Genomic DNA, 16,476 nt, shown 5'->3' with positions numbered 1-16,476 from the left:
TCGGGTTCATTTGGTGTTACACAGCAATGTGTATGACAAAAATGTAGTCAGATTTAACGTTTCCGTATACAGTACATCCTTCTCTACTAATTGTAACTGTCATTGAAACATCAATTGAATTGTAATTAGTATAGAGCAAAAATGGACAACAATAAATTAGAAGAAACATTGTACTTGGATCCCCCATCGATAGTGGAGTCTTTGGGAGACTTCTTTTCCCGGAGCTAATTCGTGGTTATTTTTAGACTTTAATTTGTTATTCTTCAAAATAGTTTATACCAATACAATGAATATATATTTTCAATAATACATCACAAAAAAGATGTTCTTACTTTTCACATTACATATTTGAACATATGATTCATTTAAAATTCAATTCAAATACGAAAAGTTTAAATAATGCAATTTTCATCTTCAAATATCCTTATTACCTAGTTAAGTTAAATATTTTTCTAGATAGCCATGAATGTCCTTCATTATAGTGTATATATAAGCTCTGAATAGAATTGAATTAAATTTGAGTTGATGTAGTTTTCGATTTTTGGTCGACTGCCAACCCATAGTTCAACGTTTCGGAAAGATACACCTTTCTTCTTGATGGTGTAAACATTTGAAAACAGTTATAGTTTTCTCATAATACAAACATTTTGCAAATTTTCTCAGGACTACTAATATTTTATTTACCAAGTAGAATGTAATATTAAGCTTGTTTTCACGTGATTGGACATTAATAAATATTTCAGATTATCAGAAGATCTTATCACAAAACATAGAAATGGATAGAGAAACAGCAAGAAAGATGTGAGTCGTGACCAGGGTTGTTAATACGATACATTTTTCACGATCATTTATCGGCGTTACTCGTTAACGATAATTTATCGTCATCGGAAACTCCGTTAACGATAATGTATCGTCGCCTTCATCGTCATCGTCGATAATTGTATCGTCATTTTCATCGTCATCGTCGGTTCATCGGTTATCGCGATACATTTTGCGTTACTTTCCCATTTGTTGGAGTTGAAGTTGATCCGGTTAACTTTCAATTGTTTAGAAATAAATACCTATTGAAGGACATGTTGTTGGCAGTTGAAAATCAATAGTTTTGGACATTTTCTATGCACAGCGGGGTCCAACGATGCGTCAAAATGAATTTATTTAAACTTTTCGGGAAAGTGTATTATATTGAAGGGAAAGTTGTTGGCAATTGAAAATCAATAATTTTGGACATTTAAATACGCAGAAGGGTCCGACGATGTGTCAAAATTGAATTTTTCAACTTTTCGAGTAAGTTTGTGCACAGAAGAGTCCCAGGTGCACAGTGTTTCCAAGCGGCAAAAAGGTGATCAAAATTATTTTGACCACGAAAAAAACAAATTTTGAGCTATTGTGTAATTAGTAATTTATAGCACGCAAAATTGTAGTGTATTGAAAAAAACTTCTAAACCACTATTATTAGGCCATTCACAAATTACACTACACATTTTAATGGTGTGGTGATTAACAGATTTTATTATAATTTTAATTTAAACTAGAAGATTTCGGATTTTAAAAAAGAGAATATACATACATATTTCCAATGTTTGATTTCTCGCTGACAACATCGACTGCCCTCTGCTTCTCGCTAAGCTGGACTTCAACGTTTCTGGTAGATCTCTGCAGAGAATGGACTTCTTTCGGTGCTCTACTCATCGCACACAGTACGGCCAGAATAACCCGGTAGATGTTTGCTGTCAGGTCTTCAATAGCGTTTTTCATCATTTTGACTTTAATTTAAGTAGAGAAATGTTCAAATTGAAAATAGGTTTAAGTTAGTATAGTATTTTAGTCTGTACGGAAAATTTTTAATTCGAAGACAATATATATCTAATTACCTTTTCTAGTTAGGAAGCTTATAGCCCCCTCCTCCGTTTCTTCTCTACACTATGTAACAAGATGCTTCATTCTTCCTTCTTTTACCCTTAAATATGTAGTGTAATTTATGAACGGCCTCATAATAGAGTTTTAGTCGTTTTTTGAATACAGTGAAGACCCGTTTTTATCAGCCCCTCGGCGAATTTTAGGTTGATAAAACGATAACATTGGCAAAATCGGCACATATTTTTTCTGGTTCTGAAGAGACGAAGTCGAAACGCAAACACCTGGACTAACATATTTTTTCTTTCTTTTTAATAAATCGGAGCGGTTAAAATATTCTTCTTTAGTCCCTCGACAAAGCCCCATAACCCGTTCTGATAATTTAGTAAAAATTTCCCTTAAGGAAGTCAGTACAGTATTATTATTTTTGTATATTTTGCATCTCTAAGTTAAGAAAAATATGCTGAAGAAGGAATTTACTCGAATTTGACTTGAACGTAGGCTAGACCCCACCAAACGATTTTGATAGTGTTTGTTTGACAGATTCGTATTGGTATTCGTCTGCGGAAATTTGCGGCTTCCATACCACAATATTGCTTTTTGGGCACTAAAACATTCGATAACTTCTAAGTTGTAAGAGATACAAATAAACTTTTATTTATTTATTAACAGATTAAGGCCGAAGTGGCCTGTGCCGTATACAAAAGATTCCTCCATTCCACTCGGTCCATGGCCGCGCGTCGCCAGCCACGCAGTCTGCGAAGGGTCCGCAAATCGTCTTCCACCTGGTCGATCCATCGTGCTCGCTGCGCACCACGTCTTCTTGTACCGGTCGGATTGCAATTGAGAACCGTTTTCACCGGGCTATTGTCCGACATTCTGGCTACGTGCCCGGCCCACCGTAGTCGTCCGATTTTCGCGGTATGACAGATGGGCGGCTCCCCCAACAGCTGATGCAACTCATGGTTCATTCGCCGTCTCCATGTGCCGTCTTCCATCTGCACTCCACCGTAGATGGTACGCAGCACTTTCCGTTCGAAGACACCAAGTGCGCGTTGGTCCTCCACGAGCATGGTCCAGGTCTCGTGCCCGTAGAGAACTACCGGTCTAATCAGCGTCTTGTAGATGGTCAACTTCGTACGACGGCGAACTCTGTTCGACCGAAGTGTCTTGCGGAGGCAAAAGTAAGCACAATTTCCTGCCACGATGCGTCTACGAATCTCTCTGCTGGTATCGTTGTCGGCGGTCACCAGTGCACAGTGGTTTAAAACGCGAAAAACGTGATCGTTTTGAATAACTTCGAAATGGTTCGTTGAAGCGATATACAACCTTCGGAAGAATTTGTGACAATGAAACGCTCCTTCTTTCTAAATAAAAAAATTGTTGATTAATCCTCCTATAAGTGAGATGCAAAATTTATTTCTCGTATAATTAAAGATAGCGAGTTGAAGTATTCGGCAAAGTTGTAGTAAATTCATTTATAAGAAACTTTACCGAAGGTGAAAATGTCCTATCTTTAATGGTTTTTAAGGTATCGAGCATTATTTGAGAAAAGACCGGAAAAATCATTTTTTTCATCATAACTTTTTTTCAAGATTTTTTAGAAGGCCAAAATGTTCTACAGAACTGTCACAATTAATGAAATACATAATTTTTGTGAACAAAATAATAAATTATGTTGAACCGTTTTTGAGATATTCACGTTTTTTGTTCGAAATACGGCCTACTTTGCTCTCAAATAACTCATGAACGGGCAAAAACGGGCAGACCACTCAGTATGGGTTTGAAAGTAGAAGAAAAATGCTATAAGCATCTGAACAAATCCTTTGTATCCGATTGTATCCAGGGCTCTAGTAGCTAGAGTCGAAAAAGATGTTTTTCTAGTCTAAAATCATGGTATGAAACATATTCGGTGAAGCTGAAGAGATAAAGTGGTAGTGTCTTCGGAAAAGTTTTAGAGAATACACTTACAAGAAACATTGCCGAAGACATCGGCTTTGTATATTTACTGGGTTTTGGATAAAGTGAATTGTTCGGTGGTAGTACGGGTAATACGCTGATTAATAAGCCAGTAGTCGTATGGTCAAGCCCTAATTAGAAAGGATTTTTAGTATAAGTAGGCGGCACATAAACCCTGACATTGGCTTCAAAGTCTGTCGACAGAGAAGGTCAAGTTCCACAATGAAATGTAGTACCAAGACTTGGACCATCAATATAGGATTGATTGTTCGTGTTTGCGAAGAACGAATTGACGGATGAATTTGCATTGGTATATAAATGAAAGAGGAATATTCTTATAGTAATTCGTTTACTATTCACCATCGGTATTACACTCATCCGCATCAGAATCTTCGTCAGAGTCGCTTAAATCCAACATGAACAATGCATCTGGGTCGAATTGTCGTTTTGATTTGTTTGCGGTATTCAATTCCACCTAGATGAAGTGGCATTTTTAGTAATGTTGAATATAGCAGCAGTATCATGGTATGGTTAAGTTATTATCATATATTTTATACTTATAATCAAAATGAAAAACACCTTTGAGTATATTTATATGCATATCACTGACAGTTGACGGGATAATATATTGAAAAATTCACATATTATCTACATTTATGCATACCTGTAACCGATGACATGACTTTTGCAAAGTTCAGTAATGTACGCTGCCGTAACACAACACGAATCGCAACTGTTTCACGTCACACTTGATTAAAACTGCAAATTCAAATTAAGTAAACAAAACTGTTTTTCTGCACACAAAATCTGACACAACACTAGACAGCGATAATGCGACACAAATAATCAAAGCAAGCGAGATTACCAAATGAAACCATTTTTAAGGGTTTCCATAAATGGTGCACCTTATCTAAACAACCAGTAGAGATAGAAAGCCGATGTCTTCGGCAATGTTTCTTGTAAGAGTATTCTCTAAAACTTTTCCGAAGACACTACCACTTTATCTCTTCAGCTTCACCGAATATGTTTCATACCATGATTTTAGACTAGAAAAACATCTTTTTCGACTCTAGCTACCAGAGCCCTGGATACAACCGGATACAAAGGATTTGTTCAGATGCTTATAGAATTTTTCTTCTACTTTCAAACCCATACTGAGTGGTCTGCCCGTTTTTGCCCGTTCATGAGTTATTTGAGAGCAAAGTAGGCCGTATTTCGAACAAAAAACGTGAATATCTCAAAAACGGTTCAACATAATTTATTACTTTGTTCACAAAAATTATGTATTTCATTAATTGTGACAGTTCTGTAGAACATTTTGGCCTTCTAAAAAATCTTGAATAAAAGTTATGATGAAAAAAATGATTTTTCCGGTCTTTTCTCAAATAATGCTCGATACCTTAAAAACCATTAAAGATAGGACATTTTCACCTTCGGTAAAGTTTCTTATAAATGAATTTACTACAACTTTGCCGAATACTTCAACTCGCTATCTTTAATTATACGAGAAATAAATTTTGCATCTCACTTACAGGAGGATTAATCAACAATTTTTTTATTTAGAAAGAAGGGGCGTTCCATTGTCACAAATTCTTCCGAAGGTTGTATATCGCTTCAACGAACCATTTCGAAGTTATTCAAAACGATCACGTTTTTCGCGTTTTAAACCACTGTGCAGTGAGCCCAAGTACACGAACTCTTCAACCACCTCGATTTCGTCGCCACCGATGCAAACTCGAAGCGGGCGGTTCTCATTCTCTTCTCGTGAACCTCTTACTATCATGTACTTTGTCTTCGACGTGTTGATGGCAAGTCCGACGCGCTTGGCTTCTCTTTTCAGTCTGATGTAGGCTTCCTCCATCTTCTCAAAGTTTCGTGCAATAATATCAACGTCATCGGCGAAGCCAAGTAGCTGAACGGACTTTGTGAAAATCGTGCCACTCGTGTCGATCCCTGCTCTTCTTATTACACCTTCCAGTGCGATGTTGAATAACAGACACGAGAGACCATCACCTTGCCGTAACCCTCTGCGTGATTCGAAGGGACTCGAGAACGTCTCTGAGACACGTACTACGCACATCACCCGATCCATCGTCGCCTTCACTAATCGCGTCAGTTTGTCCGGGAATCCGTACTCGTACATAATCTGCCATAGCTGATCTCGATCGATAGTGTCATACAAATAAACTTACATTACAAAAATTCTGTATTTTCTTATGCTGAACAAAATCTTGGAACATTTTGAAATTCTACAAAAAAACCAGGAAAAGTATTTTTAAAAAGCAATTTACAGGGGTATATCAAAGAAATCTCCACAAATGTAATTTAAAATCGACAGATAGACACATAGTCTCTTCAGCGAAGACAACTTTGCCAAAGAAAGTTTTTTTTATTTTCATAAATGACCAAACAAAAACTTGCTGCTCAGCTTTAGAGGGATTAATCACCCAACTAATACTTTTTAAATGCAAAAAAAAATATAAATAAACTTTGCTGAAGACACAATAGCTGAAAAATGTTTTTCGTGGTTCAAAGAATTTCTTTCGCCTTTTTGCCACTTTGGAAACACTGTGCACTGGTGGATCCTCCTGTGAATTGAAAATGTCCAAAACTATCGATTTTCAACTGCCAACAACCTGCCCTTCAATATAAAAAGTTCGCGAAAAGTTGAAAAAAATTATATTTTGACGCACCGACGGTACATTGAAAATGCCCAAAACTATTGATTTTCACTTACCAATAACTTCTTCAATATAATAAACTTTCCCCAAAAGTTGAAAAAATCCATTTTGACACATCGTCGGACCCCCCTGTGCATAGAAAATGTCCAAAACTATTGATTTTCAACTGCCAACAACATGTCCTCCAATAGTTATTTATTTCAAAACAATTGAAAGTTAACCGCATCAACTTCAACTCCAATAAACGGGAAAGTAACGCAAAATGTATCGCGATAACCACCGATGAATTATCGACGATGACGATCAATCCGACGATAAATTATCGTTAACGGAGTTTCCGATGACGTTGACGGGTGGTTAACGTTATCGACGATGACGATTAATTATCGATTAACAACCCTGGTCGTGACAGTTACCACGAACACGAATTTGGCAATTGATGTTTGGTGCCGCCACCTTGTACTTATAGGTATATTATGCGATATATGTATTTCTTTACACCCTTATTGTAAATAACGTAACAAGTAATTTTTGTGCCATGACCTGTATAACTTAAATCTTGCGAAAAACCAAATTTTCGCTAGAATTTTGGGATTCAAAAATACAGTTGCTCTAGATGATGCTACGAATATAATTATATGAGAAATCTTTTATCTCACTACTAGGTGGATTACTTGGAGATCTATGAATTAATATACCCTCCAACATCTACCCTACAGTTGACCGCAACGCCTTATTCAAGGGATAAATACATAAACTCTAGAAAAAAATTCACTGTGAGGTCAACTTGCACATTATTTTGTCTTTGAAGACAACTTACCTATTAATTTTTGAGAAATACTTTATATATTATTGAGGTAATTCACAAAACGTTTTAAGAATTGAATTCCATGAATCACATAGATGCGTTTCCATACCCTGATATTCAAAATCGGTTTAGTTCAGCCTCTAAAACACCAGTAAAGCAATACTCTGTATGTAACGGTCTCATTTTTAGATAGTGAAAATTGGTAAGCGAGGAATAAAAATATAAAATGTGTAATATCTTTGCCGTTCGTGAACGGATATTGACAATCTATAACTTGTTAGAAAGGTATTTTCATAAGCTTTTTCTATTTTGCGCAATAAGGTCGCCTTGTTCCAAAGTTATTTGCTTAAAACACGTTTTGTTTTGACAAAATCACCTATATCTCGGAAAGTAAACATATCGAAAAACAAAAATAATAGTGTCAAATGGTCACGTTGGGCCTTTCGTTTGAAACTAGTTTCATTAAGATCGGTTCAGCCATTGCTGAGATAATTACATGATATTTTGTACATACATACATACACACATACAAACATTGTCTCAATTTGTCGAGCTGAGTCGATTGGTATATGAAACTCGGCCCCCCGGGCCTCGGAAAAAGTTTTCAAAGTTTGAGCGAATTCTATAATTTCTTTTGTAAGAAATGTAAAACATGCTGTATAGTAGGAAGACGACCGCACTAACTCTACCCAATTCAAATTATTAGATATTATATCCATATAATTTCTTTAAAACAACATATGCTATTAATATCTGTATGGCGAATACTTATGTCCTTCAGTGTGGGGGAACCCGGGGCTATTCGGACCTACATAAGCAAATCGCCCTTTTAGGTGGATAGATGTGAGAAAATTTACCGGTCAAAGGTCCTAATTGTTAGTTTGAAACCTCAGCTCCACTTTGGTGCAATAAAAGGTCCATTTTCGCCACACAATGGCCGCGCTAGGCGACGATTTGCAAACCTCTACGTTTTTCCATCCCTTTACAATGTAGGGGTAATTCGGACCTCCCTATGGGGCAATTCAGACCGTGATTTTTCTTTAATTTTTTTGCAATGGAATTATGTTTACATATAAAATATTTATAAGAGAGATTCCTTAAGAAACAAAAAATAATAAATTCCTTTACAAAAACTTAATCTGGTATGTCACAGCTGTCGATTGGCGACCAATGTATTGTCTTTGCTGTAGCGTGTGCAATGGTGTGCGCAGCCGCAAGCCGCTGAACGGTATTTGACGAAATAGGGGGTCCGAATAGCCCCGTTCGCTCATTTCGCACAAATGTGGTGAGCGTCTCGAAAATATTTGTGTTTTCACCTAAACAAAAATCATTCCATAAAATAGGAGTCTCAAGCTTTCCAAAACACTTACCCGATATTTTTACACTTTTATTTGTTGCTTTAATCACGGTTTTTCCATTATAATGATTTTTGTTTTGAGAATGACAAAAAAAACGAAACACGTTGTGTCTCCTTTTTAACAAAGAATCAAATTCAGATCTCAAAATTAATGTTTCAGAATAGCGGTTCCACGAATATGTACGATAGTCAGAAAGTCTTGCTATTTTCTGAGAAACTGAGGGGGTCCGAATTACCCCCACTGTCTTAATAGCCCCGATCTTCCCTATATATTGTGCTGAACAAAAAAATCGAATGTTTTATAATCAATTTGAAGTTCATACTCTCAAAGGCGTTTACTCAAATTTCAAACGCTATTGAGAACTAAAAACTGAAATTGCAGCTCTTGATATGACGCTACCTCTGAAGTGCATGCATGCACAGTTCAAACTTTACTTCGATGTCGACTTTTTCTAAAAGTGACTTCCCAGTAGTATCTTTAATTTGAATTATTATCGCTAAACCTAATTCAAAAAAAATAATTAAAAACTCCAAATCCGTTAGGGAAAATCATCATCATTACTTGAATTATCTTGGTGCGCGCAAGACAAAGTTGTTTGTAACTTGAATGTCTTATCTCAGATTGCTTAGAAATTGTATCACTGTATGTAATCATGTTAGCACATGCCGATGAATAGATTCTCTTTAAGGAATTTTGCATCGTTTGGGAAATTGGTACCTTTTTGTTTTTCAAAACAATTGAAACACGTGGCAAAAAAATCAGTCAGCTGATTGCTGAACGATACGCTGGTATGCATGCCATCTCCCATCGATACAGTACGTTCTAGTCGCACACAGTTCTGTAACGTAATCCGAACATAATCGAACCTTTGTTGTGATTTTGGCATCGCTTCACCTTAACATATGGAGCCTTCATATATTCAAAGTGGTTTGTAATCGCCCTTCCCAAAATTTTGCTGAAGACATTAAGTCTTGAACTAAATTTGTTTGAAGAGTAAATTTTTCATAAATACTTCTTGGAGGATATCCCGCCAAAATTATTTTATCAGATGATGTGCAGTTTAACGTTTGTAAAATTCATCGAAGATACGAAACTTCCTAAATTGGCGGTTTTTGAACATTTATTTTACCTATTCATATAATTGGTAATACAACAAAAATCAAATGCTAACAAAAATCGGTCAGGACCTGCTAGAGTCGAACGGAAAACGCCAATTTTCATAAATTTCCCTCTACTTTCGGAAAGTGTTATCCTCGTAATTAATCATAGTACGTTTTCGTCTCCACTCGACGCATTCTCAAAATAAAAACATTTTCAGTAAATGTTGAAAGTTATGAAATTTTTCGATGAGCAGTTCTATGTTTCATGGACATTAAATCAATTCCAACTTCGCTTCCTATTAAAAAAACTCTAATCCATATTACAGTACATCCCTTCAAAAGTAAGCTCAATATGACTGGAAATGCAGGTATTTGATATTGATGTGATTAGTCAACTGTGAGATTAAGTCCAATAAATCAGTTACAGATCAGGATCCCATTCCCAAAGTTTTCAAAAAAACCTCATGATGTTTAAAACAACGGGTTGTCAATAATAAGATAATATAATGATAATAATAATGATCAGATAATTATTATTGTAATATTGAATTAAATCAGACAGCACCAATAAATTTTTAATTTCAATCTATTTTTTTTTGTTGGTAGAGGGGAGGTGGTGTTAAAACCCCAAGGTTGGCTACGCCGTTACATGGAGTTATTTATATCGCTTTTCATTTTCCAAGGTATCAATTTCGGCAGATAATTGCAAAAAACGCAGTTTTTGCACATTCAAATATTAATATTTTGAAAACTAAATATCAGAATCAAAAACCATTTAATAGCGTTCACACACAGACCTTGTCCCAAATCGTCGAGCTGAGTCAATTGGTATACAAGGTCCTCGGAAAAAATCTTGAAAGTTTGAGCGCATTCTAAGAAATGTAAAACAGGAAATCGTCTATGAGCGCCTAAACGGCTAAGTTAAACTCAATAGCATCTTTGGGGAATTTATTGGATTTAACATGTTTTTTCTTTTGGCATTATGTTTTCACAGATTATTCCCCCTACGAGTGAAATATTCTCATTAATTTTCTTTTAAGGTTCAAGTTACCTTTTTGAGCATGTGTTAGTTTCGAACGCTGGGTAGTATGGGTAGGAAAAATTGTGTTCAGCTTTGCCACCGGATTATCCATTTAAACCTTTTCAAAACTCTAAAAGAAGAAAATCAGCCGATTTATTAGATCACAACGATTCAAATCATACAAAATAGCTGCTGGAAAAACTATCGGTTTCGCTAAATGGTGCTTTTGAAAAAGTGGTTGTGATTTTTTGTCACACTACCACACCGTGCTGGGGCACGCAACACAACAGCGTAATGATAAAACCACAGCCACTTTTTCAAAAGCACCATTCAGCTAAGCCGATGATTTTTCCAGCAGGTATTTTGCATGAATTGAATCGTGATGATCTAATAAATCGACTGATATTCTTCTTTTTGAGTTTTGAATAGGTTTAAATGGATAATCTGGTGGAAAAGCTGAGCACAATTTTTCTTACGCACACTACCAAGCCTTGAGGTAACTTGAGCTTTAAGTGATTATACTGAGATGATGTCTTCAGCAATTTTAGAGCTCGTTCTTTTGCAAACAACGTTGCTGAAGACAACAAGTTTCTATTGGTTTAAAAATTATAGCATGTTATTTATTGTTCGATACAGTAATTATCCGTTTTAATATACCGGCCGAATTTTATTTCGATAAAACGGAAAAGGGTAACATCAGGACATATTTTGTACTTTATTTTGTATCTACCACCGCTAGAAATAACCATAAAAAATTTCAAGTTGTCGGGATGTACCTTGTTCACTTATCATTGTGCAAACCCTCATTTGCCAGTACCTTCTGACAGATAATTTTCTAACTTATGACAAGAAACTTCTTCGAATACTGTCTACTTGAGGTTTATTTTTGAGGACGTATGTTTTCTATTGCATCGAACTATACCACATTCTTGGTAGTTTGTTAAAAAAATAATTTAACGGCTTCTTCCAAAATATGACTATCTTATTCGTTAGTTTGTTTGGGTAGTTTACGTTAAAAATGTGTCCTAAATTAATGAGTACACACTTAAGAGGGTGGACTGCCTTAGGAGACAAAAAATGTTTTCGTGATTTTTAGAAAGGGAATGAAAAGACATTACTATTTTAAAATGCATGTATATTTATAACTTACACACAAGCAAAAATAATAAAAATCCATTGAAAAACTTCCTTGACACAATGTAAAGATGAATCGATATCCCGCATATAGGATTTAAAATACTAGCTTTGATTTACAAAAAATAAAAGTGTCAACTATATTCGACACAAGATGGCGGCTGGACTGCATTTATGTCAATATTATGTGGAAACGTAATGAATATATGTACTAACACTCTCTGTATCGCAATTTTTTTTTCAAAGTCTGTCTTTTTTACCGAATTATACTTATCTTCCCCCTTAAGCCAACGTTAAGCACCTATGGATCTATGAACGCGGTCAGTTTATTCTTAGCAAAAGAAACTATACGTAGCCAAAATCATTAAACATGTTGACAAATCTTACATAAGGCTCAAGTTACCTTTTTTGAGCATGTGTTAGAATTGAACGCTTGGGTAGAAAAAAATGTGTTTAGCTTTGCCACCGGATTAACCTTTTCAAACACTAAACGAAGAATATCAGTCGATTTATTATGTCACCACGATTCAAATCATGCAAAATAGCTGCTGGAAAAACTATCGGGTTAGTTAAATGGTGCTTTTGAAAAGTGGTTGTGATTTTTTGTCACACTACCACACCGTGTTGCGGTACGTAACACAACTGCACAATGAAAAAACCAGAGCCACTTTCAAAAGCACCATTTAGCCAAGCCGATGGTTTTTCCAGCAGCTATTTTGCATGATTTGAATCGTAATGATCTAATAAATCGACTGATATTATTCTTTTAGAGTTTTTAAAAGGTTTAAATGAATAATCCGGTGGCAAAGCTGAACACAATTTTTTCTATGCATACTACCAAGCGTACAATTCTAACACATGCTCAAAAAGGTAACTTGAGCCTTAAACAGAATTTGTTTGTTGTAATTACATGCTTGTGTTTCCTGCCAATCACTCAACTTGTCTATTTTTGTCACATTTTCCCAATTACAGGATCTGGTGCATCAGCTTCGTATATCTGATTTACAGCAGCTGCTTGGCGAACATAACATCAGCCGAAGTGGGCGAAGAAGTGAACTTATTGAACGCGTTTTGATACTGGTTCGTCAGAATATCTCAGTGCTGAAGTATAAAGTACGCGATCTTCACAAGAAAGTGTAAGAGCATTGATATCCATCCCCATTCGCGTTTATTTATATTTGTGTGTTTTTTTTCAGTCAAGAAGAAACCGAATCATTAGCAAAAGAAGCTGAGATCCCCAGTGCATTAAAGGCACCAGTTGATAATCCTCTATTTACTTCACCACCGTTGGTCAGCAACCCAATCGTAAACCCCCCCTTGCAGATCGTTCCACGCGCAGCTTCCAGCATGTATCAGCAGCAATACGCCAACGCCGTACAGAATGACAACCGCGGAGCACAAGTACATGCTAACGGTATCGTTCCAATTCCTTACCCGGAGACAACACCCAATCCGGGCTACCCAATACACCCGGATGTTAAATTGAAAAAACTGGCGTTTTTTGATGTACTTGCCACGTTATTGAAACCTGCTACACTCGTACCAAGCAACACAACACAACGAGTTCAGGAAGGTTCTTTCTTTTTTCATTTAACTCCCCAACAAGCAACTGACATCGCCACCAACAGGGACATTCGTAACGCTAACAAAATTGAACACACAATTCAGGTGCAGTTACGATTTTGTTTGTTGGAGACGTCGTGTGAACAGGAAGATTATTTCCCTCCGAATATTGCAGTCAAAGTGAACAACAAATTGTGTCCACTTCCGGTAGTAACACTTATGTTTATTTGTTTGTTAGCCTGTGGATATCCATTTATATTTCAGAATCCCATTCCAACTAATAAACCAGGAGTTGAGCCAAAACGCCCTCCTCGCCCAGTTAATATAACGCCAAATGTAAAACTTTCACCTCTTGTTGCAAATCACATTGCGGTCTCTTGGTGCACGGAATACAATCGGGGTTATGCTGCAGCCTGTTATTTGGTACGCAAGCTGACGTCCACTCAATTGTTGCAACGTATGAAGACCAAAGGTGTAAAACCAGCAGATTACACAAGGGCGTTGAGTAAGTAGTTGAATTTGATAATGTAAATCAATTAATAATTAAAACATGTATCCGCAGTCAAGGAAAAACTAAATGAGGATGCAGACTGCGAAATTGCAACGACTATGTTGAAAGTTTCTTTAATTTGTCCTCTTGGCAAAATGCGCATGGCGACTCCGTGTAGGTAAGGTTCGGGACATTCGTGAATCGCGCAATATAATATACTACCTATACATTCCAGATCCTCCACATGCTCACATCTACAATGCTTCGATGCATCACTTTACTTACAAATGAACGAACGTAAGCCAACCTGGAACTGTCCAGTTTGCGACAAGGCTGCCATCTACGACAATCTTGTTATCGACGGGTATGTTAGCTTTATAACAGCAATTAGCCTGTACACGCTGAAAAATTGACATAAGTTGACTTTTACTGTGAGCCGTGTTTACCAACACGCTATTAAGCTGTGAAACAATGTTTACACACGGCTTGTAGTAAAAGTCAATTTATGTCGGCTACGCAACACAGGCTAATTGTTATACAAGATGTCTGGTGCATTATTAATCATCTCTTGAGAGATGATAGAAGTTTATATTTGGCAAAAAAATTGTAATGCATATAATCAAATCTTAAACGTGTCAGAGTTATAGAGCTTTTGCTTTAATTTATTGTTTGTTTTAAAATTCCTCTATTTCAAAAAGTTATTTTCTTTTCATTCCTGTAGTAGTGGAACAAAGCTGAGACGATTTTCTGTTATTCAGACTGGTCTACAAAATAAAAAAAAAATTGGGCATGGTTGTGATAGTAGTTTTTAGGGTAACTCGGGTGCGCTGAGTTAAAAAATGATCATAGTTTTTACTGATGTACTCCTGTTTTTGAGATTTCTCCATTAATTTGTTTTTCTTTACTAGGCAGCGTTAATTTTTTTCTAAATTTTTCAAATTTACGAACTGTATCAAATCTATTATTAAAAGGTGCTACAAACACCTGACAAATATTTGGAAATCTGAAAAGGCATATTGAATACTGTCAAATTCGAAAAAACCATGCCTGAACAAAAAAATGCCACTTTTTCACGAAAATTTGAAATTTTGCAAAATTCAAAATGCTGCCATTTCAAAAGTTATTAATGGATTTCAATCAACAATAGCTATATTCGTAGCTATAAGCGTCTTCTTTTTTTAAAAAAAGCTAAACAGACGAAAATTTTCAGAGTTCTGATCAATTCACCTAATTGAAAAAAAATCTTCAAGATCAATGCATTTTAGTATTACTACGAACACGACAAAAACTTCAGAAAATCTATAAAAAATAAATGTTTTTTATAGACTTCGATGCACTGCATTCGCAGAGCAGATGTTTCACTTTCAGATCCGCAGAAGCGACATGTATCGTTTGTAAGCTTACCAATTTTCTTAAGATAATATTTACTAGGACAGTGTCCGGTAGGTAGTCCTGTCATGATGCATAGCTCTTTTTTGTTTAGTCTAAGTAACTCCAGGCTTTTTTTCTCGTTGGGTTAGATAAATTTCTTTGTCGTACTCCAAATGTTCTTTATAGTTGCATTTTGAGGGCACTCGGTGAGACTCCACATAATGCTTCTGGGCCTAAAAAATTAGTGGAAAACCCTCTTCTTGCTAGATCATCGGCTTTGCAACGCCACTATGTCCCGGAATACATAAATTAACATGGTTTTCTCCGCCAATTGTCGGAGTGCAAGAATGAAAGTGTACTAGTTTTGAACGACATGTAGGAGCCCTCAATGCGTTGAGCGCAGCCTGACTATCTGAAAAAATGCAGATATTTGCGTACCGTTATTTTAATTTTAGATATACGTAAGTGCATTCTAGAATGACCTATATTTTTGCTTGAAATACTGTTAGCCAGTATCCCATGATTTGGATCATTCTTACACTGTCTACGCCGCCATATTTCTCATTGAATCTATTCTGTTCCTGTGTGCTAGGCATAAAGTACTGAATATATACAATGTATAAATACTTGTTCGTATTTACTTCTTGAATGCACATCCCAAGAAATACGCAGGCAACAAACTCAAACGGTATCACAAATGAAACACCAAGAACTATAGAGCTGAACTGTCAAATGCCTTTGATCGTAATGAGGTGAGGTGCAAAATTGCTGTCTCTTTCTAACTCTTCAAGCACGTGTTTTTGTTTAATGTATAACTCAGGGGGCTGTCATTCCTGTCATCCGTCATGTAGATATACAGACATCGACAGTAGACAACTTATGATGAGCCTAGCTGCTTCTAGGCCCATGTCGCCCATGCTATTGCATTGAGTTGTTTTGATTTTAACAAAGACTTGGCTAGGAAAAAAATAGCCTGGTATAACTATTACAAAATACTGGTATAAAATATTTTTAGGTTATGTTAAAATGTGATAATAAAACTACTTTGGCTTTTAATTTATATCCAGAGCATCGTAGTCTATAAAAAGACGTTTATTTTCAATAGATTTTCCGAAGTTTTTGTCGTGTCTGTAGTAA

At 36.1% G+C, this 16,476-nt stretch overlaps 1 protein-coding gene across 8 annotated transcripts in view; it reads left to right on the top strand.

Annotated features, from left to right (window-relative positions):
* LOC131682775 (E3 SUMO-protein ligase PIAS2) overlaps positions 1–16,476 on the top strand; it is a 172,920-nt gene that overhangs the window by 89,364 nt on the left and 67,080 nt on the right. For all 8 annotated transcript variants that reach the window (XR_009304145.1, XR_009304146.1, XM_058964504.1 and 5 more), the window contains exons 2-6: positions 12,888–13,051; positions 13,112–13,685; positions 13,743–13,983; positions 14,041–14,146; positions 14,204–14,332. Coding sequence is in view for 6 of the 8 variants with exons in the window: in XM_058964504.1 (XP_058820487.1) it covers positions 12,888–13,051; positions 13,112–13,685; positions 13,743–13,983; positions 14,041–14,146; positions 14,204–14,332 (1,214 nt within the window). In the remaining 2 variants the exon portion in view is untranslated. The remainder of the gene's footprint in view (positions 1–12,887; positions 13,052–13,111; positions 13,686–13,742; positions 13,984–14,040; positions 14,147–14,203; positions 14,333–16,476) is intronic.

Source organism: Topomyia yanbarensis, chromosome 2 (genome assembly GCF_030247195.1).
Source record: "Topomyia yanbarensis strain Yona2022 chromosome 2, ASM3024719v1, whole genome shotgun sequence".
NCBI classification, from domain to species: Eukaryota; Metazoa; Arthropoda; class Insecta; order Diptera; family Culicidae; genus Topomyia; species Topomyia yanbarensis.
This window is presented reverse-complemented; position numbering and strand designations above follow the sequence as displayed.